General features: G+C 34.3%; 1 protein-coding gene across 1 annotated transcript; it reads left to right on the plus strand.

Moving 5' to 3' along the window:
* Positions 1-22,076, plus strand: LOC100377211 (RNA helicase Mov10l1-like). Its single transcript, XM_085497415.1, has 19 exons — positions 1-695; positions 810-950; positions 2,964-3,134; positions 6,327-6,539; positions 7,200-7,314; positions 8,053-8,151; positions 8,766-8,918; positions 9,159-9,250; positions 12,159-12,217; positions 14,630-15,031; positions 15,280-15,389; positions 15,838-15,915; positions 17,606-17,827; positions 18,493-18,657; positions 18,845-19,021; positions 19,469-19,618; positions 19,827-19,934; positions 20,416-20,556; positions 20,832-22,076. The coding sequence occupies exons 1-19, from the start codon at positions 1-3 to the stop codon at positions 22,074-22,076; spliced, it is 4,536 nt and encodes a 1,511-aa protein (XP_085353541.1).
* Positions 22,077-26,147: the final 4,071 nt, after the last annotated feature.

The following is a 26,147-nucleotide window of genomic DNA, read 5'->3' on the forward strand; positions in this document are numbered from 1 at the left end:
ATGTCTGTTGGTTCTTCCCCGTTGAAAAATGTGAAGATGGATGATCTGTCTAGTAGTGACGAGACTAAGACGTATTTTACCGGGAAAGTTACTCATCTACATAGTGGGTATGGCTTAGTTGATAATGCAGTTTACTTTGGCTATGATACAATTATTGGAGGCTGTCGACCGCAGGTAGGCACCAATGTACACGTCACTGCTATTCGTGATCATAGTGCAGGAGGCTGGAAAGCTTGCAGCATCATGCCGTCGTCTGATTGGGACTGCACTGAGCGGAAAACATCATTAGAGCCTGTTGCTTCTACAGTTATTGGATTGATCACCAAGACTTTTAAAAATACGGGTATCATCAACGACACAGTGACCTTCACGTTTGATGCCCTGATGCCAGGTTACCATGCATGCCCAATGGATTGGGTACAGTGTGAAACCAACACAGATGAAGCCACACTGAAAGTTTCTGCTGTATCAGTCAAACCTCTACGAGAGAAAAGCTTTGAAGGAGAGATTACAAGTCTATATCATAACTCTGGCATCATTGAAGGAGATATATACTTTTCTGTTAGTGCATGTCCACGACACTTTTATCCACGCAAAGGAGACATCGTTGAAGGACAAGCAATTGAAAGTAAACAGAATAATGCAAGTTGGAGAGCAGTGTATGTGAACCCAAAAAAGAAGTCAGAAAACAACAGGTAAAATTAGTCCAAGAATGCTCTTATTAATGCGGGAAATGAGTTGGGTAATTCAGAGCCATTCATTTATATCGTTGTATAAGGTAGATTGGCTTTATTTCTGTTGAGTTGCAGGGATGTTTACAAGAATCAATCACCTCATAAATTATATAAAAATGATTTATTTAGTAACAAATATGATGTGTCAGTCACTGAAAACCTATCACTAGGAAAGCTGATAGAGGGGCAAGAAAAGTGTGTAACTGTATGGATAAGGTAAGACATGTTATTTTAGCTTTCAAGCTGCAAGTGTATATTATTATGTAGTAACTTTTCACCTCTTTACATTCAAACTTAATTAATAAATATTTAGATGTTATTACATGACGATTCCTGCAATATCCTATTAAGTGATTTTGGTATAGTGACAAGTTGCAAAATTTATGACACAATATCATTTGGGGAGGGATGTAATTGTGATTCGAATTTGATATTTACTTGTACTCAACTGCAGATCCCCAGCTAGCACACCAAATAATAGTTGTCAACCAGTTGTTATAATCAGTTGTAAAAACAACATTGAAACATGCTGTGGTTGTTAACATGCATAGTGATAATTCAAGCTACACAGTTAGAAATATTTTACATATTTGATGAGTTGTTGAACACAAGATCAGATTTTACTGTAGGGTCAAATGACCGCATGTTCCATGATTCCGCTAGGTTAAGGTAGAGATGCAGTTTACCTGACAGGTGTTTTAATTAGTTAATTACGAAACCAAGATGACCTCCCTTGTCCACAAAACTATATATTTTCGGAAAGCTTATTGTATGAATTTTAAAATTTTGTTAGTATTTTTTTATGAACACTGTAGTTTGAAATATGCACAAAAATGTGCTTTTTTTGGTCAAAAGTGATTTAGCTGTTAAACCATGCTTCTGTTTCCTGTCAAAATTGGTTCATGGGTACATCTGTTTACTATGAAGAAAGTGCCGTCTTGAAAACTGTCTACCAGTTGTCAATTTTGCAGGGCAGCAGCTCAAATTTCACTACTTCACGTTTATGCATGAATTAACACCCAGGCTAGTTGTCTGTACGCTTGCTGTAACACTGTTCAACCAAAAACAATGTTCCGACGGCGTTTTGAAGATAAACACATTGTCAATCATTTGTGAAAATTTCAAAACAAAAGGTCAAAGCGTCTAGGAGCTATTTTTTGGGATGTGCACTAAAAAAGATAATTGCTAATTTGCGTAACAATTCACTCAGTAAGAAGTTTGCTAATGCTCGTAATTAAAATGGCTTTAACAGTTCCAAATTTAAATGTATTATCGTTTTGTTAAAAGTTAAATATAGTGCATAATATGGAGATCCCGTCATTTCTTTTTTTCACCATGTTTCTTTTTTTATTATTTATGTACAGCCTTGCTAAATCTTGCTAAGCATTCAAAAGAGAGAATATTTGCACCTGTTATCTATATTTTAAAATCGTCGTTTGAGTATGTTCCACTATTCACAATTCTACAAAATTTTAACAGTCTATAGCCAAGACTGTTTGGATAATAAAAAGCAAAAAAAAAAAAATTCACTCCAAAGTGCCCACGAACCTGCATCTCTACCTTAATATAAGTTGCATACATCAAACGCATCAGTCCCAAAAAAAATGCGTTTCAATGGACCATCAGTGCGTACACTTGAGTGACCATGTCCTTGTAACGTCAATTTCATTTGGTAAAAATTCAGCTAGCACATTTTATTAAAAATGTTCCAAAATGAAGCATTTCTGGAAGTATTTTAGGCTTATATTGATTGATTTGCTTCAAGATTGGCACGTATATACAATGTACCTATAGACAGATATTGTCCTGGTATATTCCACTATTGGTACCGGTATATTGTTACTCTCAAGCTTTCATGCCAAAGTCATTTTTTCCTCAAAATTATTCTGCTGATCTGCACTGGCTCGGAAGATGAATTCTGATTGGCTAAAAAAACAAAAAACTTGTGGCGTTGAATGCACGTTCATTCTCAGTAATGTTATGCAAATTAGAAATTCAAACTAGCTAATCATTTACAACCTTCCGAGCCAGTGCAGATTAGCCCAAATTATTAGACCTGTAGTCAATGTGTGGTTATGTACATTTGGTATAATTATAGTAATTAATGAAATCTTGGCCTGAGATAAATACATGTAGATTGATCTGCTTGGTCTGACCATGAGCAGTTCCACAACTTGTATTATAACTAATTTCTTTTGTGTAACTGCAATATTTGTTTTCATGTTGCAGAAATCATGGTCTGACCACACATATTTTAAGTGGATGTAGCGTGTGCAGTAAAGATAGACAGCTAGTTTTTGAAATTCCATCAAAGGAGAGTAGAAGCCAGCGATACAGGAACCTAAACACTAATATATACCCTCAGACACCGATCTATGTGAAGATCATCTGTAAAGCTAGGTAACTTTTATTTTGATTATCTAGACTCGCTTACAGACCCGGAAACAGGGACTTATGGATTGCTCTATGTGCATGCATCTGTTTGTGCATCTGTGTGTATGTTTCTATACCTGTATCCAAGACATGTCAAGACAGATCGCATTAAAACTTCACACATACATCATAATAATATATTTTAGGATACATAATGCCCGTCCATTTGGTTTTAACAATCAGATTCATGATAGTGGTCATTTAAATGATAACAATTTATAAAATCAAAAAACGTTTCCATTCTGCATGCAATCAGATCTTGGTTGAGTATGGATGAATTTTGTTCACACTTTGTACATACATTGGACATTGTGGGACCTTGATATCATATCGTTTTTTAGATGAGATGACCGACAGATGGCCATTTATTTTCAACAAATTCTGTTCCAAAGCTATATCTTCGACGTGTGTGACTGCATTTCTGAAACTTGATAATTACTTATATTTTTAGTCATGCAATAACTTACTATTCACTCAATATGTATGTCTTTTGACTTCAAGATTACTATCATCTATTTTGCTATTATTAATTTACACTCACATTTTGCGATGTGCTTGAATGATTGTATATAGATAGACTTGACATTGGAAAAGGAACATTCACAAACCTTGTAAGCTAGACTGACAGTTAAATTAGAATACTGTAATACACTCTATTTCAGCTGAAATTAATTTTTGCTGAAAAAACATGCTTGATGTTTTGTATGGAGTTTATATTTTCACTGATTTTTGATCAGTTGAAAGTAAATTACAGAAAAAAAAATATTTTCATTTCGAGACAATAGCAAAATTCCAAGGGAAAATAAAAGTGCTTTACACTCTGCAGTCACTCTACTAAGACGGTTAGGAAGCGCCACGTCGTTCTATTGTAACTACCCTTGTCTCCATAAACCTTGAAACAAAAGAGTTGTTAACGAGCTAAGAAGACATTAGCATAAAACTGGCGACGGAAAACACGCGATAAATCATGAGACATTGCGAGAGTTGCGTCATTTTTTCCCACAAAGCATTGCAATACCCTTTCACCGAAGAGCAGTCTCAAACGCGGAAATAAACATGCTTTGTATATACACGTTTTTCCCCGGGAAAATCTTGCTGTCTTGTATGGCATTCTGAAATTATTAATAGTTAATAGAATACTACATTAGTAAATCTCCCAAAAAATTCCCACACAAAAATTAACATCTGGTATTTTACCCTGTCTCGCCCCTGTCTCGACTGAATCAAAAAGCAGTGCAAACATGCTGAAATAAACCGTTCATAAAATTGTCACAAAGCAAAGTCATAACAAAAAAATATTCAAACGAAACTAAAATATGACTCGTAGCACCGAGACAGCTGAACGGGATTTGTATCAGTCGTCAAATAAAGCGAATGGAGGGATATGAAAACACAACAATCAAAAATCTCTTTCATACGATTACTTCCATTGAAAACCATGCAGTAAAGCAACATGGCGACCACCTCCATAGACGAAAACATGCAAAATTTCCCAATAAAGCGACTATAAAAACACACAAAAATAGCAAGAATGGACAAAAGAATATTGTACAGGTTTGCAGACATCAATGTTTTTAGCGTTAAAATTGTTTCTAAACTGAGCGAGGGGTTTATTTTATGGACCGAAAGACTGTTAGAGATCAAGACAGAGACTGTCAACAAAACACCGTTTTCTCGAGTAAAGCATCTTCAAGATTGCATAAGAACGCTCATCTGTAAAATACAATATCACTCCTAGTCATAGTTCAGTTGAGATTGTAGTTTGATGTAAAAATAAAGCACAATTTCAAAAATTCAGTCGTCTCGAGCAACATCGAACGCAATGAATAATGGAGAAAAATAGCGCCCTCCGATGACAATTACGTCATAGTTTTGAGACCAGCTTAGGTTCTCAAGCTGCTCGTTCACACCTTTTAACAATAGCGCTTCTTAACCGTCCTAGTAGTCACTGTGCACTATGCTAGCTCTCTACCACCTATTCACACCATGTTATGTAAATTTTCAGGTCATGCTTATTAATAGCAATGTGCATGAACTATAATAATATTGTAAGTTTCCAATCTTAATTTCACGTTTTATTCATTTGCATTTCATTTTTGTTTGCTTGCTTGTTTGTTTGTTTGTTTGTTTGTTAAATACATGTTAAATATTGCTAGTTAATGAAAATATTTGTCAAACCATGGACGTACTAGAGATGGACGCTGCACGGTGATTCACACCTCATAAGACGTATTGTCTTTCTATTGTACTCATCTTAAATTTATGAATAGGCAGACGTACTTTCATCTTGGCTGAGTTGCCGCCCGATCTTAGTTTTGATTTTTCACGACAAGATTCGAATCTTAAATTTTATATTATATTGGGTCAAAAAAATAAATACAGACCTTGCCCATGAGCTGGTGCAATGTTCAGTTGTAAATCGAAGGTTTAACGCAGATCCGTATATTCTAGGCAAGTTTACGAGCATGTTTGTACCGATCTTCTGCATTTGTTAACAATTTTAATTTAATATTGCCAGTAAACCCGGTGTGAGCGAATGACATTAGTTATTTATCCGATGTTCAATTCGAGTGAAATTTACAGATGGCACAAAGCTTGAAATGTTCAGAAAAGTTCGGCCGCCATAATTCTATGTTAAACATGGACTTCTTTAACATTAGCTATCACATTAATGGTGGGCTCTCGTGAGAAACAATACTGCTGTTCGTCCTTTTCGGGGACGGCTGAGTCGACAGTTTCAATGTCCTCAATATCAAAACCATTATCGTCTAGTTCTAAAATGTCGGGATCAACGAAATCCGAACCGAAACCAAACTTTCTCTGTTGCCTGTTCGTCGCCATTTTGTTTTCTCTTGACGATTGTAAGCAAATTGTTGGGGGTGTTCGGGACAAAACGAAGATGAACCGAGCTATAATGGGGCGTGTTTGTGGTCGTTTCCCGTGAACAGGAAATTATGCAGACACGATCTGGATTAACAGTAATCCAGTGGTGACAACGCACATGCATCAAAGCGAGTAAACACCTTGCAGCGTCCATCTCTAGTACGTCCATGGTCAAACCAGCTAGGCTATACAGTTTGCTATAAAAATTAAGATTAATAAAGTTTTGAATAAAATGAGTTGTTTAATCACCCTTTTATTCATTCATTTGTCTATCAGTAATCTTGGAGAAAACAGTCAACTGATTGTCTTTGACTTTGGTAAGTTTGTGATTGGAAGATATGTCAAGTTTGAAGTAGAAGATCCTGAGCAGAAAATATTAATGGTGAAAGCACCATATCAAAAGAGTAATAGATATGAGAGATTTAGACAATCACAGGGAATGGGAATGCAAAGTGAAAAATGGATTATACCAGGTGAAAAACCTATCAAGTAAGTATTGTTTCCCATATTGGTCTATTTTGATGTACTGTATCACATGGTAGCTTGAACACAACACATCTACATTGTATATCCATGTTGTAAAAATATGATACTATAACTAGTCTGTTTCTGCTTAATAAATAATTTACTAGTAGTAGAGTATACTAAGTTTTGGTAAAATTACCTGTAAACAAAAATTCTAATACTTAATGCTTAAATTATTAGTAGCACATGCATTTACATAAATTACAGAGATTTGGTCAAAATAATTAATATTTCAATAATTTAGTATATAGTCAAGGAGATTTTTGATTTACCAGTATATGCGCTTCCATTGAAAAATATTGTTCAGTGTTATATATATGTCTCTTGTAGCATTGCATCATACAAAACAGCATTACATCGTATAAAACAGCATTACATCATATAAAACAGCATTACATCATATAAAACAGCATTACATCATATAAAACAGCATTACATCGTATAAAACAGCATTACATCATATAAAACAGCATTACATCATATAAAACAGCATTACATCGTATAAAACAGCATTATAAAACCTACAATAGTATCATAATGTGGTAATCATCGGTAGGTCCCAGGCTTGCATGGGCGAATTTGTTGTTAATTGTAATTTTTCACAGTAGTATTTGTACTTGACAGCAATAGAACCATGATGCTGCCTTTGCGACTTCAACAATACTTTGTACCACTAGAGTTGAGAGATTGTCTGTTGCAGAGGAATGATATAACAACAATCAGACCTGAACTTGCAGAGGTATTGTTTATGTAATGTTTTTTGTAATTGTGCCTCACAGTTGTTGTTTTCTCAATATATTGTTCAATTTATTGAATTCATTTGTAGGAAGGCTGATGAGAGCAAGTCCCATTATAATTATTATTTTAGTTATACATTTATTCTGGTAAACCCAAATTTGTCTCTTTGTAAACTGTGGCCACTGCGATTGTATTCAATTGCAGATTGTATTAGTAACTGTATATAATCACACAACTGTATTAGCTCACATTTTATGTGAAATAGTATATAATTGTGAATCTCGCATATTTTGTCAACCTACACTGTTTTTTTTATGAACAAGTCTTTGCACCTTGGTTAAGACAGTTTAATTTTACCCAAGGTACAGTGCTTGGAGTTTGATCAATCATATCATGTAGAGCCTTTAACAGCTGAGCTAATAGGGTTTAATTTGCTTCGTTTATCAATGAAACTTCATAGTATAGAATTATGAAATGAAAATAGACTTTTTGTATTTATGTAAACTAACTGTGAAGAGACAGGAATGTGATACAAGCTTAGAGTAATGCTGCCCACTGATGTCAACATTTGTTTTGAACCTTCATCTTTGTATGACTTCGATTACACTTTTGACAATCTTTTGTGATTTTGAGAAGTGGGGATTGCACTGAAAATATTCTTTATCACAGATCTTGACTTGATTTTTTTTTTACGTGTTTCCTATTTTTTGATTTAACTTTTGACATTATCTTTCACTAGCCACTGTCTATGACAAACTACATTGGATATTTCACAACAATGCTTCATCTTGAAGAAATACAAATGGAGATTGATATCAGACAGTTTGATATAGAAATGGTGAATATCAAAACTTTTTTATGCGTGTATATATACATCTAATTATGTGTTCATGCCTATACACAGAGAATTGCGTATCAGAGAAATAGGTATCAAGCGTTAACAATAGATAAAACTCTTGGACAAAACAAGTGATTTGTAATAAATTTATTGCTTAAAAATATTTTCTATTGGTTGACAGCAATAAAATGTTAGTAATAAAGTACAATACATATAAAACTAAAGTAAAAGTATTGTTATTGTTATTTCTGAGTTCAAATATTTTTGTATATGTATTCACCAACTTGTCTTATTATTATGTCTTCTCTTGAACTCGTAATATATTTAAATATCTGGACTTTATTTTTTTTATTCTTCTGGAATATTGATATTATTAAATAACTTTTGTCTTTCTTTTTGTTACCTAAGACATTCCATGAAGAAATGTTCTTCATTTTGTGTTTTAAATGTGTTCTGGGTTGTGTATATTGGTAATTATTTTCTGAATTGTGCCCACTTGCGGCAAAATTTTTTCAAACTGTCTTACTGTGGGAGCTGTTAGATATGGTTGGGGGGGACTTAACTCTCTTGAAATCTTTGATTAATCACTTTGAAATCTGATTTTCTCATGAAAGGTTTCCATGATGCCACATGGTGAATATTTGGCCTTGACTGTGCCTGGGTTAGCTGAGGGTAGACCATCAGTGTTAATTGGTGACAAGGTTATTCTATCTGTACCAAATAATAATGACTATGCTACACCACAATATGAGGGATTTGTACATGATGTGAGTATTGTATTATGTAACACACACTCTACATCTGTATGTGCAATAAATCACAAAAGTCTGTCAAGTAGGCGTACACACTATTCAATATGTGCCATGTTTATTTTAACAAAATGTGTACTGAAATACAAAGGATCATACAGTTGTCAGATAAGATTAATTTCTTGACTTTTTTTTTAATAAAATCTTTTCAGTGGTTGCTTTTTATACCTGTGTGTTTATTTTATTTCTCTGTATTAGGTTTTCCAGGAAGAATTGCTTTTAAAATTCCATCCGGAATTTCATCAAACTTACAAAGGAGAGGAATATAATGTTATGTTCACGTTCAATAGGTTTGTCTTCTCAAAATATCATTCTGCTTTCATATTACTGATATACCGTGATAGCTGATTCTCTGAATGAAATGTACCACACATCATGTGACATATATAGAACATAAAGTGTGCTTGAGTTCATTATGGATTTGTAGAGTTCCTGTGCATACCCTGAAAACAAGGGATATTGGCTTAATTCATTCAAAATTGATATAGGACACTGTTATACATTGTTGCACATTTACAGTGTTCAATGACAATACATACAATTAGATGTGCATTGCTACATGGCGGCCATTTTGCCCTTTCTCTATTCTCAATGGTGGCTTTTGCACACAATGACCATATTAGCAGTGTTGTATGGCACATGCAATGACCATAAAGGCAGTGGTGAATATGGCATGCAATGACCATATTGGCAGTGGTGAATATGGCATGCAATGACCATAAAGGCAGTGGTATATTTGGCATGCAATGACCATATTGGCAGTGGTGAATATGGCATGCAATGACCATAAAGGCAGTGGTATATTTGGCATGCAATGACCATATTGGCAGTGGTGAATATGGCATGCAATGACCATAAAGGCAGTGGTATATTTGGCATGCAATGACCATATTGGCAGTGGTGAATATGGCATGTAATGACCATAAAGGCAGTGGTATATTTGGCAAGCAATGACCATAAAGGCAGTGGTATATTTGGCATGCAATGACCATATTGGCAGTGTTGTCTTTGGCATGTAATGACCCATATTGGCAGTGGTATATTTGGCATGTAATGACCATATTTGTAGTAGTGTCTTTGGCATGCAATGACCCATATTGGCAGTGGTATATTTGGCATGCAATGACCATATTGGCAGTGGTATATTTGGAATGTAATGACCATATTTGTAGTAGTGTCTTTGGCATGCAATGACCCATATTGGCAGTGGTATATTTGGCATGCAATGACCATATTGGCAATGGTATATTTGGCATGCAATGACCCATATTGGCAGTGGTATATTTGGCATGTAATGACCATATTTGTAGTAGTGTCTTTGGCATGCAATGACCCATATTGGCAGTGGTATATTTGGCATGCAATGACCATATTGGCAATGGTATATTTGGCATGCAATGACCATATTGGCAGTGGTATATTTGGCATGTAATGACCATAAAGGCAGTGGTGTATTTTGTATGCAATGACCATATTGGCAGTGGTATATTTGGCATGCAATGACCATATTGGCAGTGGTATATTTGGAATGTAATGACCATATTGGCAATGGTATATTTGGCATGCAATGACCATATTGGCAGTGGTATATTTGGCATGTAATGACCATATTGGCAGTGTTGTCTTTGGCATGCAATGACTATATTTGTAGTTGTGTCTTTGGCATTCAATGACCCATATTGGCAGTGGTGTATTTGGCATGTAATGACCATATTGGCAGTGGTATATTTGGCATGCAATGACCAATATCGGCAGTGGTATATTTGGCATGTAATGACCATATTGGCAGTGGTATATTTGGCATGCAATGACCATATTGGCAGTGGTATATTTGGCATGTAATGACCATATTGGCAGTGGTATATTTGGCATGCAATGACCATATTGGCAGTGGTATATTTGGCATGTAATGACCATATTGGCAGTGGTATATTTGGCATGCAATGACCATATTGGCAGTAGTATATTTGGCATGTAATGACCATATTGGCAGTGGTATATTTGGCATGCAATGACCATATTGGCAGTGGTATATTTGGCATGCAATGACCATATTGGCAGTGGTGTCTTTGGCATGTAATGACTGTATTGGCAGTGGTATATTTTGCATTAGACAGGCCCAGCTGTGGTGATTTTAAAAAAAAATGGAAAAAATAGTTTAGTGAGGGTGAACGCGAAACCACCACAGACTGGTCTTATTTGCAGCTAATCTGTTGCTATTATTTATTCATGATATGCAGTGACATCATTGAACAGATACAGTAAAGAAGTGGGGGCATGCGCGCTGCATAATGAGGTAAAAGGTCAACTTGTTGACAGTGCCAGTGTTGCTCGTATCGTTTTTGTGACAGGTACATGATATGCCTTGTCTCAACTGCGGCCGAAAGAAAGACTTTGCCTGCCGTCGCCTCAATGCAATGGTTGGTGTACACTCGGCACAAATCTGCAGCTTTCGAAATTACCTTCATCATATCCTGTAATTTATTTACCCATAGTGGGGAATTACAATACCATATATCGTTGTCGAATCCTGCATAGTCCTGTGTTCTTTGAAACAGATGGCAATTACCCGGGTGCAATTTCACTGCAATTTTGTCAGCTAGAATTCGAACGCCGCTACAGGACACCAGTTGTTATTGGTGGCATACATTTTTGCCTGTGACTCGTAGTTTTTTTCATTTTTTTGTCCTTCAATCCCTCAATCTTATCTAGTACTTAAAGATCATGTTTTCTTTGTTGGAGGTTCGCAATCCATCTCAAAGTCACAACACGGAGAACACAGTGTTCTGGCGTTTGTTTAGGCACCTCACGGTGTTGAGGGACGGTGGTTTAGGTTTGTGTGGCGAACGACAATCACCCAACGACCGATGCTCACAATTTGGATCCCACCATTAACAAAAAGCAATGTTATGGTTATATAACTTTTCCGATGTTTTTAATTCAGTATTTTTTTCAATATTCTTCCAAAATTCAACCACTATATTTCCCTAAAAATCAAATAATACCGGTTTTATGTATTCCCGTATTATACCTGTAGTCAATTCATGTTCCAGGGCCACTCGGCTTAGCCGTGCATTATCAGCCAATATACCATGGATTGCATATGCAAATTTTGTGTTTGGACCAATCAAATCAATGGATTAACTCCATCAATATACTGGTATAATATAATTGTTAATACTTTTTTGATTGTTTCAGAACATCTCTTCGTAGATGTCACCAAGCCTTAGAGGCTGTCAAGTATCTAGGTGAATCAGGTAGAGTTTAAATGTTTGTTTTCTTGATTGTTCATTGATCAATTCAGCTGCATTGTTTTAATCTATCTTATTCATACATGGACATTCTGTTTTGATACATATTTATATTCATTTGTTCATTGACATTCATTTTCATTAAATCCCATTAATTCAATTCACTGACATTCTTGCCATTCATTCATCGATATTCTTTGTCATTCATTTTTTCCGTCACTTTCATTCATTCATTCATTATTCATAGTCGTTGTCATTCATTCATTTACATTTATTTTTCACTCAGTTTCAATAATTCACTGATATTCTTTGTCATTCACTCATTGACAATAATTCATTATTAAATTCATTCATCTTATGTTGTTGCTGCCAATAATTCACTGATATTCTTTGTCATTCACTCATTGACAATAATTCATTATTAAATTCATTCAGCTTATGTTGTTGCTGCCAATAATTCACTGATATTCTTTGTCATTCACTCATTGACAATAATTCATTATTAAATTCATTCATCTTATGTTGTTGCTGCCAATAATTCACTGATATTCTTTGTCATTCACTCATTGACAATAATTCATTATTAAATTCATTCAGCTTATGTTGTTGCTGCCAATAATTCATTGATATTCTTTGTCATTCACTCATTGACAATAATTCATTATTACATTCATTCAGCTTATGTTGTTGCTGCCAATAATTCACTGATATTCTTTGTCATTCACTCATTGACAATAATTCATTATTAAATTCATTCATCTTATGTTGTTGCTGCCAATAATTCACTGATATTCTTTGTCATTCACTCATTGACAATAATTCATTATTAAATTCATTCAGCTTATGTTGTTGCTGCCAATAATTCATTGATATTCTTTGTCATTCACTCATTGACAATAATTCATTATTAAATTCATTCAGCTTATGTTGTTGCTGCCAATAATTCACTGATATTCTTTGTCATTCACTCATTGACAATAATTCATTATTAAATTCATTCAGCTTATGTTGTTGCTGCCAATAATTCACTGATATTCTTTGTCATTCACTCATTGACAATAATTCATTATTAAATTCATTCAGCTTATGTTGTTGCTGCCAATAATTCACTGATATTCTTTGTCATTCACTCATTGACAATAATTCATTATTAAATTCATTCAGCTTATGTTGTTGCTGCCAATAATTCATTGATATTCTTTGTCATTCACTCATTGACAATAATTCATTATTAAATTCATTCAGCTTATGTTGTTGCTGCCAATAATTCACTGATATTCTTTGTCATTCACTCATTGACAATAATTCATTATTAAATTCATTCAGCTTATGTTGTTGCTGCCAATAATTCATTGATATTCTTTGTCATTCACTCATTGACAATAATTCATTATTAAATTCATTCAGCTTATGTTGTTGCTGCCAATAATTCACTGATATTCTTTGTCATTCACTCATTGACAATAATTCATTATTAAATTCATTCAGCTTATGTTGTTGCTGCCAATAATTCACTGATATTCTTTGTCATTCACTCATTGACAATAATTCATTATTAAATTCATTCAGCTTATGTTGTTGCTGCCAATAATTCACTGATATTCTTTGTCATTCACTCATTGACAATAATTCATTATTAAATTCATTCAGCTTATGTTGTTGCTGCCAATAATTTACTGATATTCTTTGTCATTCACTCATTGACAATAATTCATTATTAAATTCATTCAGCTTATGTTGTTGCTGCCAATAATTTACTGATTTATATTGTTTAAATATTGTTCAACTCAAACAAATGAAAGTTTTCAAGCTGCTAATCTTATCTAAATGGTTTGCTGGAATTGGCGCCCTCTAGTGGCCAGAATTGTTGGGCACCGTGAGAGATCTCCCTTCCAAACTCAGTCTGTTCTTTTCCTGTGTTGAGCAAACATGTAGAAGAACAGCCATGTAAATGCTAGTATTCCTCCATCGGTAACATTTAATGCACTATAAGCTGTGCTGGTTATTTACCATGTGCATTGTTATAGATTATATTGGCTAATCATAGTTGAAACTAAGAAAAAAACAAAAGCACAAAGCTCCCAACCCATTCTAAATACCTTATTATTGCTTTATACTTCATTGTACACTGTACTATGTGGCTGTCTGTTCTGTCTATAGCTTTGCTTGCATGTATGGTTCACAATTTGGACTCCTATTTGTCTGGTTGGGCAATATCTACACACATTACAAATCAGTGCTAGCAATTTGCATTTTATCCATCCATCGATTCATTCATTCAGATCAATTGTAATTATATGTATTATCAATTGAATCTATACTGTGCCATTCTGACATGAACACTATACACATCAAAGTTGGTAACCATGACTATGTCATTGTCAGTAAATATTCAACCTAATTGTTCTCATTTAACAGTGTTATTTCCCACTCTACTGGAAACAAAGCTTCCTCAATGCTCTGTGTTTAAACGGCATAATGGAGATGCAGACACAAAGCCTATCAAGAAATCTCCAGAAGACATCCAATCATTTGGCCAAGATTTATGTAAATCAAAACAACAGTGCGGAGCTAGCAGCAAATTTAAATCTGGTACAAAGATGGAGTCTGATATTAAGCAAGCTATTGAGATTGCCAAAAGAAGACAGTTTATCACTCCTGTATTTAAGTGTAATCCAAGAAAGAAAGTGGGGCATGGATTTAGATCAAAAACGTCACTGTTCTTTAATCCCAGTTTGAATGATTGTCAGAAAGCAGCAGTTACCAGGATACTGCAAGGTCAGTCAAGACCAACACCATATGTGCTATATGGACCACCAGGTAAGTACAGGTTTTTATTCATACCATGAAGCAAGTGATTGATTCATTGATTGATTTGCTTATTTGTTTGTTTGTTTGTTCGTTCGTTCGTTTATTGAGATGTTCTTCAATATGAAGTAGTTTGGCCACATTCTATTTTTTTTTATTCAAGATATCATTTTTCTGAAGAACTTTTATGTGGGCATCTTGGATAAATGTAAGATTCTCAAGATACTTTTTAAAATCACTTTATATGATTTGCATTGCAGGTACTGGTAAAACGGTCACTGTTGTTGAAGCCATACTCCAAGTGTTTCACAATATGTCATCTAGTAGAATTCTTGCATGTACTCCGTCTAATAGTGCCGCTGACTTGCTGGTAAGAAAACTTTATTATTACGCCACTGATGTTTTTACTATGTCTATAGAATTGTTTTCTTATTAGTATTGTATAGTCCTCAATGCTGATTGGTCTGTGCTGTACGTGTCAAATACATTAATCCTCAATGCTGATTGGTCTATGCCATGTTAGATACATCATTCCTCAATGCTGAACAATTAATATAGCACAAAAGTTGATGCATTTAAGTTATTTAATATACAGTATAATAAGGACTGAAAGTGTAAGAGACTGCTATTGCAAAAATAAATGATTACACATATCCAACATATGAATCAATCATGGTAGATTCTTCCATAAATCATAACTTTGTCTCTGCATGGCATTTTGTCTGCACTGACACAACTCACTGTTGTCAATTGTATATGTCAGCTGTGAATTATCAATTTTAGTCCTTAAAGCTGTATGTGTGGTCTTTAATTTTCAGACTCAGAGATTACATCATAGCGGTGCTGTACTAATTTCAGATATGGTTAGACTGAATGCATTTCAAAGAGCTGAAGAAGTAAGTCATTTGTATATCATTGAACACGTCACAGATGATCTGGTGTTAACCTCTGAAACAAAAAACATCCTATAAAATGCACTAAATAGTTCAGAGGTTTAGTGTCAGAAATGAAAACTCCAGATAAATCTGACAAAAACAAATGTTGTTATTTTCAGACGAGGAACACTGAAAAAGACAGAAAAAATTCTATTATAATGTGTATATATATGGGTACAAATATAAAGTCAAATGTCTGCTACACTGAAGCCAAACCAAATTTAGCAGATAAAACAGCCCAAGCATTTCTTCCACCAGAAACAAATTGTAGAACGTTTATCCATCTCTTTAAAAGGTGTATTCAATCAATATTATTGTATGGATCTGAAAAAAACACAATTGAAATTTTGCATGCTGAGCCGAAGTAGGAGAATTCCCACTCTTAGTAGATGGTTTTCTTCAATACAAATAATTATGAACAAATTGAATTTTTCACTAGAACAACAGAATGATTTGTTAACAAAATAAAGCAAAGTGGCAAAGTTGTCAAAGAAAAATATATAAATTTCTGGAGAAAAAATATACGTGAAAAAACAAAACTGAGGACTGAGAAAAAATTCAAAGACTCCTGTAATTTTGAAAATCACCTGGATGTGTTGAATTTGAAAAAAAGAATTTCAATGAAAAAGTTTAGAATCACAATTTAGCAATAGAAAACATGAGACATACAGAACCAAAAATACATATTGAAAACAGAATTTGCAGACATTGTACACAGAATGAAATAGAAGATGAACTGCACTTTGTTATGATATGCACTCAATATAAATTAATACACCAACAAATCATACAAGAGATTACATTACCACAAGAAACACAGGATGATCTCCAGAAATTTAATATCTTAATGACTTCAAAAGATGATGTAATAATAAAAAAGATTGGCAACTATATTCATACACATTTCAATCAAGAAATGAAAATGCCATCTGATAAGCTTTATCCCATTAGCAACTTTTTTTTCCTTTTATAGTAGTAATTGTCACAACTGATCTTTATTGCTATTAACTGATAGAAACATTGTATTTCTAAGGATACAATAAAGTTATTATTATATCAGTTTGTGCTGAATGCTCCAGTACTTGGGCTGGTGCTGTAAAATACATGTCATGTCTCTCTTCTGTGTTGCCATGCTGTCTCCATGAAGTAAAGGATATCATATCCTTGACATTAATTTCCATCCAAAATGGTTAATTATTAATTAAATATAAAATGTTACCTGGGCACCCGGAGCATGTTTGTTTGTTTTCTGTTTTTCTTTCCTTTGCGAAAACCACACAAGGGAATCTTTGTGCATATTAATTTGACTAATTTACATATATAGTATCTCAAGAACAACTAAAAAACAAATTTAAATGAAGATTGGTACAAATAGGTGTTACAATAGATGCTGTAATTTGATTATTTGGAAATATAATAGGTGGTGTTGGATACTCCAAATACCTCAAATGATAAATGTACAATCATTATTTCTTTTGTTATAAACTATATCAACTTCAATTATGAAGCGTGTCATTGTTTACAAACAGGTGTCTACCCATGAGCCTTTGCGTTTTTAGCGTGTGTTGTAATTGTCGCTTACGACTCAATTCCTGTGCATGCGCAGGCGATGACCCTCCCACTTTAAGTTTGTTTTTCTCTACTTTTTCAGTCAATAGAAGATGTCATTAAACCTTACTGCACTAATGGAGATAAATTAGACCTAGTATGTCATCACAGGATAGTTGTATGTACCTGTATAATGGCGGGTATACTATATCAGCTTGGTTTGAAATCTGGACATTTTACACATGTATTTGTGGATGAAGCAGGACAAGCTACCGAACCAGAATGCATCATACCATTAGGCATGGCTGCGGGACAAAATGGACAGGTATATATGAATTTGATCTGACTTATTCATTCTCATGCCTGGGACTGGGGATTTCTGTGAACCAGTGTTGTCTGTACTTACATTCACTATTAGTAATCACAGGTAGACCATAGTTGATAGTTACAATAGATGCTGTAATTTGATTATTTTGAAAAATAATTTGATGTCAAATGACCAGGTTTTATATGACTTGACTGTTGGAGTGTTTTAGAATTAAGAAATAGCAACAAGGTTGAACTTGACCTCAAAAATAGAAATCCCCTAAGAGTGGGGGAGGAGGCGTTTAGTCAAGCATGGGTGCTAAGTTTGTCAAGTACGATAGTCCATAAATTTGATTATTTATATAGGATTTAGTTCACTAATGTATCCCGAAAAGCATATATACATCATCTAAATCTGTACCGTCCATGTATGTGTGTTTGAAAGCATATACAACATTAGTAAAATGTTTTTAATGGTTATTGATCAGTATCCAAAATGCCATTTAAACATTCTTGAAAATCACAATTGATATGAATGAAAATTTAACTTTGATTGACAATTATCAGATTAGTTGCTGATTACTTGATATGTAAATACTAATAAGTGCTCATTAGATTTACATGTTTTAATGATATTTGGTTGATGCTTGAAAATTAATTGATTAATTGATTGATTTATTTCAGATTGTTTTATCCGGTGATCCCCTACAGCTTGGACCAGTGCTTATGAATAAACTTTCCATAAAGTATGGATTTAATATATCCTTGTTAGAAAGACTAACACAGAGGTTACTCTACAATAGAGACGAGGACAAATTCAAAGATCATGGAAATTATGATCCTTTATTGGTAAGAAAATTACTAATTAGACCAATTACTGTCTGTTTACCCTTGTATACATTTGTCTTACAGCCATCATTTATATTTACAGTTTCGGGATAGATTGGCTATAACACTGAACTGCCATTATGTATGGGATAAATTACTGCGTGCCATCTAATTACCCATATTTATGCATGCATGGTTTTTAATGCAGGTGACCAAACTAGTTGAAAACTATCGATCTCATCCTGCATTGTTGAAACTATCGTCTAAGATTTTTTATCATGATGAATTGATAGCTCAAGCCGATGAGAAAAAAACTGACTGTCTATGTCAGTGGAATCTCTTACCAAATAAAAATTCATTTCCAATTCTATTCCATGGTCTTAAGGTAAATATATTACTTAGCCATATTGTGTGTCTGTTGTGTATTTGTATGTAATATATGTGTTTAATAACAGCAAGAAATGATACTCAGATTAATTTACATATATTAATTTAATTTAATTTACCTTTATCATGCCACTGCCATTCCTGATTGATTTGCATTCCAGGCCAACTGCAACAATATGATACTTATGAATCAGCGCCAATACATTCCGACAACACAAATAGCCAGTAATGGCCACAGCATGATAAAAGCGAATTACTAAAATGTAACTTCTAATTATTGAAAATAGAATGTTTTCTGCTATTATAATCAGTTGTGGGGATAAGCTGAGGTTATATTATATTGAATGATTTGTAGCTAACGGTAACTATAATATTATTCTGCAAATGCATCTGTATTTTGTATGTGTGGTGTCACTGTTTAATATACATGTAATGTTAAATATAGGGTGAAGATTTAAGGGAAGGTGACAGTCCATCATGGTTCAATCCAATAGAAGCAGTTCAAGTTGTGAAATATTTACAAGCTTTGAAGACAAATGATGTACATCCACTGGAGTTCAGTGATATTGGTGTTATTACACCATACAGAAAGCAGGTCTGTCTGTGGCGAATCTTTACATAGTGACTATGGTTATATTGATTTCAAGTTTATTCAATATCCCCTGTACTGCCAACTGTTGTTAGAGTTTGGTAAAATGTCATTAAAAAATTTTGCACACATTGCTTAAAACCTATTATCTTTGTATTGACTTAAAGTCAGAGTCTTACACATTTATAATGACTTGTTAATCGAATGATGATAGGTTGAAAAGATACGTTTGCTGAGTGATAGACTTGGTATGTCAGATATTAAAGTAGGATCAGTTGAAGAGTTTCAAGGACAGGAAAGGCTAGCTATCATCATATCAACTGTGAGTACCTCTTTATGTGTATATATATATATATATATATATATATATATATATATATATATATATATATCAATTAAGGGTGAAATGCACCATTTAGGCATTTTTTGATTACAACATGTCTCGACTATATACTCTAAGAGCACTTATTAAAAAAAATTATTTGTTAGGACTTTACTCAGCATAGCTGTATCTGTTTTACCTAAATATTAAGGGATGTAAACAGGTATTCAGCCATATGAGAAACGTCTCAACACAATTCACTATAAACAACTTTTGACTAGACATTGAAAAAATGAATTCACTAGGTTTTATGGTCGTTTGAAAAATAGTATATGACAAATTCTGGCACAAGTAAGATGAATATGCAAATTAACAAATATCAAAAACAAATATTATTTTTCGTTACTCAACAAGAAAGTGTCATGGCTCATTAAATTTATTCTTATAATGACATGGTGCTTTTCTATTATTTTACCTATAGGTGCGATCCAACCAGTCATTCATGAACTTTGATGCCCAGCATCATATAGGATTTCTCAGTAATCCAAAGCGATTCAATGTAGCTATAACTCGTGCACAGGCATTATTAATTATCATTGGTAATCCATATGTCCTAGTCAAGGTGAGGATTTACAATATTATTGATTTGTAAAAAGTTTTACCTCTCACAAATCATAATATTAATATGTCAACTCCAGAACTAGCCCTTCGAATATAAAGCATGTGATGATCGATCATGAAATGTAGGAGAAGTACCTATACGAATTTGGCTGTTTGTGCAACATAGGGCTTTAGTCACATGATTTTAGGTATATTTAACATGATTCTCTGTCATTCTCTATTTGAGTTTATAGTATAGTCCATCAACATAATCTGAATCTTTTTTGACTTTCTCAGGATCTTTTCTGGGTGCGCTTACTTCAGTATTGTGTTGATAACAATGCATACATTGGTTGTGATCTGCCTGGACTTGATGAAGTACTCAGTATGGAGATTCTTAGGAAAGATCATGCAGATGATATTGAACATTCAACGCACACTGAAAGGACTTGCATCGAGTTTGCTGAAGCTGCTGCAGCTGAGGAAAGTGAAGAGTCTAATCAAGAAAAGAAAAACAAGGATTTCATTAATCTCTCTGACATAAATGGAACATCTAGCGATTTCACGTGTTCTAGTGACAGCAGCTCTCTTACTGGTGATCTTTCATCAGAAATTAACAGTGAAGATTTTAACAGCTCGGAATTCGAGATTGAACCATTCAGCTCTGATGATGAGAGTGAAGATGATGGTGAAAGTGGTGAAGGAGAAAACAAAGATGCTGTGTATGGTTTTAACAAGAGCTATAGCACGTGCTCAAGTGTTAATGCATTTGATGAGAAAGATGTTTTAGCGAAAACAGAAACAGGGGATGCCCTCCAGTTGAAGCAAAACTGTGGGCTTAGAATGGAATTGAATCATGCATTTGTCCCTGATAGTATGACACCAATAGATAATAATGTAACAATAATACATGATGCCAAACGAGACCGCATAGGTAAATCAAAGGGTTCTCTTCCAAGAAATGTTGGAACAGAAGAATTAGTGATTTTTGCCACCAAGGAAGCAAAGAATTCCACAAGCTTAACCAAGACTTCAAACACATTTACAGTTTGTGATACTGCCAAATCAACTGAGACCAAGATCACTGTAGAAAATTATTGTGTGAAATCCCCTCTTGCATCAACAATGCCATTTCCACCAAGAGGTTTAGGAAGGGGTTTGTCATTGAAAGATATTCCACTAAGTAATGATAAATCATCTGATGTTGGATTGCAAACATATGCATCTGTCAGTAAGAACACTTACACACAACCACATTGCAGAACAGGTCATGGTAGGGGAACACTTTCAAACACTGTCCCTTCAAAACCTACTATGGCAGTAGCTGCACCGAATGTATTAAGTTCATTTTGTGACTCTACTTATGAAACAGACAGAAGGAAGACAGGTGGTTGTTCCCCAGAGAAAAAGTTCACACAGAGAGAGGAATATGAATGCTGTTCGGCAGATAGTTTCACACCAAACGCTGTGGACCCTCTTGCACATATAGATGTCATTATTGAGAGTAGCTATGAAGAGTCATCCAGTGATTCTGATGACTAACTGGATGTTTCATTCCTTGCAATGCTCCAATTTATTTCCTTCAGTTAATATACTTGAGCCATCAAACGTGCATGGTTTGAGGCTTTTGCTTCTTAAAACCTTGTATAATTTTACAGACCTTAACATTGAAGACATTTTTGTTTCCTTCGTTTTTGCATATTTGCATTGTTCATTTCAATCTTCTCACTGGGGATATGAAATTACTCGAGGAAGACACCCAACTTCTATGATCACACAATTACAGGTTCATATTATTGAAATAAATATTAAATCTACAATCGTCGTGGCACACAATTTTATCACTTGATTCACATGTGATAATAGAGCAACGTGAATGTCCACCGTCTTACTGTATGGTTAGATACAATATTCTTTATTACTACCATATAGAAACGGTACAGTTGCATGCAAAAGTCTCAGTTTATAATAGCCAGCGATGATGAAAAATACTTTAGATGTGAGTAAGATGGAATAAGGTAATTTGGTTATGATGATAATCAATTGTTTTGTTTACCAGCTTTAGTTGTAGCCAACACATGCATTTATAAACCATGGGATGTATCAGCACAGTGGCTGATTTAAATTTTACATCGTTTACTTCATGATCTATGAAGTCATTATATGATTAGGATGTTGTTATCTTTAGTTTTATGACTTTGCCTAATAGTTTCCCACAGCGGGAAACACATTGCTTTTCTGTGCACATAGTGCACTGTAACATAACACATAAACTGAGTTCATAAATATCTGACATACATCGCCACAGTTCTACAGTTAGAACAAGAGTATGTGTTAAATATAGTATTTGTTATGTGTGTTTTTTGCGTTATCGTATTACTTTGAGTTTTTTCTCGCAAATGCACCAATGGATGACCAAATGTTAAGTTTACAATGTGATTTGGTCATTGCACCGAGACATACACTTGTCAACAACCTTATTGTTTTACTTTTAGTAGTGTAATATATGCATAATTAAATTTAGAGCTTGTATACCTTAAATTTCTTACATATAGGTGTATGTATCTATGAGGATGTGTGCATGTTAATATTGTGTGTACGACTGTACGGTTTTTACCTTACCTTACTCTGGTGTAAACTTTTTCTTGTGGTTCAATCTTGACCAAACTTGGATATATTATTAAACAGTTTGATTCTCTGGGGTAATCAATGTAACCTAATATAGTTTTGATTGACATGGAAAAAACAATTTCGAAATTGACTTTTTATTGATAACACAAAGTGCAGACATACTTTCATGACATTTAGGGGAGGGTTGCTACCCTAAGGCTCAGACCCATTCGGTGACTTCTAAACCCATATTCGTCTAAATAAATTGTATCGTACATGTATCATATTCAAATCTATGTAATTATTTGATGGAAAATAATAACATGGCTAGTGGCAGGACTGCAGTCATTAACTTTCTCTTTTTTCCCCTGTTGTGTGTTGTTTCGAACAAACTGAAGTCGTTGCCACCACGTTGAAATCTCTCAGACATATTGCACCTTCACACTTATTTCACTTATATCACAGTCCCTCAACACTGTTGAGGGACTGTGATTATATTATACAATAAATAAAATTGGCTTTTATGACAAACATTTAGTCAGTCACAATATACGACCTAACACTCGTCTGGCGGTGTTTAGCTCACCATTGTATAGATTCAAACCTTTGAGCGCAAATGCCACCATTTAACAAATTAAACACACATATTTTTTTTCCATTTTATCAAAAAATCAAGATTTGTAAGCAGTTGTATATAATACATACAGAACAAAACAATTGCGTCGGGAAAAATTCTGGCGCTCAGAGGGTTAATAATTCACTGTTATTGTTTTATCAAAAAATCAAGATTTGTAAGCAGTTGTATATAATACATACAGAACAAAACAATTGCGTCGGGAAAAATTCTGGCGCTCAGAGGGTTAACAGTTCACTGTTGAGGGACTGTGCTTATATTATACAATAAATAAAATTGGCTTTTATGACAAACATTTAGTCAGTCACAATATACGACCTAACACTCGTCTGGCGGTGTTTAGCTCACCATTGTATAGATTCAAACCTTTGAGCGCAAATGCCACCATTTAACAAATTAAACACACATATTTTTTTTCCATTTTATCAAAAAATCAAGATTTGTAAGCAGTTGTATATAATACATACAGAACAAAACAATTGCGTCGGGAAAAATTCTGGCGCTCAGAGGGTTAATAATTCAGTCGCTATTAGTTGAATGTAATAGTACGAATCCCAGCATTTATTTAATTATTTTATAGCTGCAGGCATTCCTAATTGATTTTAACAAAAGGTCAGTGGTCGTCGTGTTGGATAGGAATACACTTTCTTTGTTTTACTGCTCAATGGAAAAAGCACAAGTTTCTCTCCCGATAGAATCATTGCCAGGTGTTCAGTCATACTCTATTCGCAAGACAATGAGCTGCAAAACGAAATGTCTAGATTTCTTAATTAGTATTGTCTTTGATTTGTGGTGACACGAACATAAACATGTCGATGTCTTCTCATTATCTGTGACATTTTGATTGCTGCGATTTACGATGGAGTGCGTCAGTAACAATGACCTGATTCGTCAACTCTGCTGCCCTCTATCAACAGAGGATGGATAAATGTATCGCCACAGAATTTCGTTAATGTTTCCTCACACGCGTTGTACATGTCGCAATGATAGTACAAATTGAATATATACCCCCCCGGTCGCAATATGATTAGAAGTATATCCGGGAAGAGTAATCTGTATATTTTCGGATTTAGAAATGTATGTTTATTGTTGATTGGTGAAAAATATCATATGGAACTATAGAGTTGATTCTAACAAGGTGATTAAATTCCAGCTGCCAGCAGTTGAAATGAAAATAACAAACTTCTTTTCGTTCTTACCTACACTATAGATTAAAACTCGAGTTGCACTGTAAGTTGATTTTTCTAAGAGAGTGAGCCACTGCTGTGCTTGTTAAGAATCGATCAATACGGCGGCAGCGTTTAACTGCTGGTTGCCTTGGAGACCATATAAAATGTAATAGATGACGTTTCGTCAAGATCTTTCCATAGCCCAAAGAATAATCATATGTAGTTTTACGTGATGACGTATGCCGCAATTTTTGAGACCTCCAAGAGGTTCTTCTGACCATTAAATTTCTGTTCATATTATTCATTATTTGTTCAAGTTCAATGTTGTTATTTCAAGGGCACGGTGCTGGCGTTCCGCTGGCTATGCTCCGCTATCGACAGACAGTTACCCCGATGTATCACCAAATGATTCATTGTTACTTTAAACTACATGTACCGTCTATATTAAATTTGTATTTTCATTATGTGTTTGTGTGGAGGAGGTGTTAGTTAGTATATTAGGTTGTTTGAATAAATGATCAACCCAGTACTACAACCGAGGTTTCCCAAAGACAAGGCGAAGTAATATACATTGCAACTTCGCGTTAGGCGAAATCCAAACACGATCAGGAGGAGCTCGAATTTCAGAAGGGATTTCCCATATATGTTGCATCGTTCATTAAGAGTACAGACTAGGCTATAAAAACGAAAGTTTCATAAATCTCATATTTCACTAGGTTAGCAGTACCCAGGGGGTATTGACGAAGATTTGTTAATATATTGACTATATAGTAGAATGTATTCTGAGCATTTTTGACTGACTTGTACATCATTTATTTGTACTCATTAGTTACATTTATTTTGCCATAAGTAATTATGTTCTGTGCATGGATATATCACTTTGGTGTTGAGTCGATATTAATGTTTGGTTTATTTATTAAAAACAAGGCGAAGAAGAAGAAAGCACTACATCTCATTTTCAGACGTGTCCAGTGAGTTGAATAATAATAATAATAATAAAAAAAACAATGTTTTAGACGCTCTTGTTAGTAGATGAATATAATAATGAGAAGATGCTAGTGGACTTGGGTCCAAGAGAGCCCAGAGAACCTCCAATGTACTCGTTATATATGCTATACGTCAATGCATGTACATTGTGTTCCCATCATCGGATGAGAAAAGTATTAGCCATTGTCTAAGTATACATTGTACACAATTGTG

This window comes from Saccoglossus kowalevskii, chromosome 3, assembly GCF_978046115.1.
Source record: "Saccoglossus kowalevskii chromosome 3, keSacKowa6.1, whole genome shotgun sequence".
Taxonomy (NCBI): domain Eukaryota; kingdom Metazoa; phylum Hemichordata; class Enteropneusta; family Harrimaniidae; genus Saccoglossus; species Saccoglossus kowalevskii.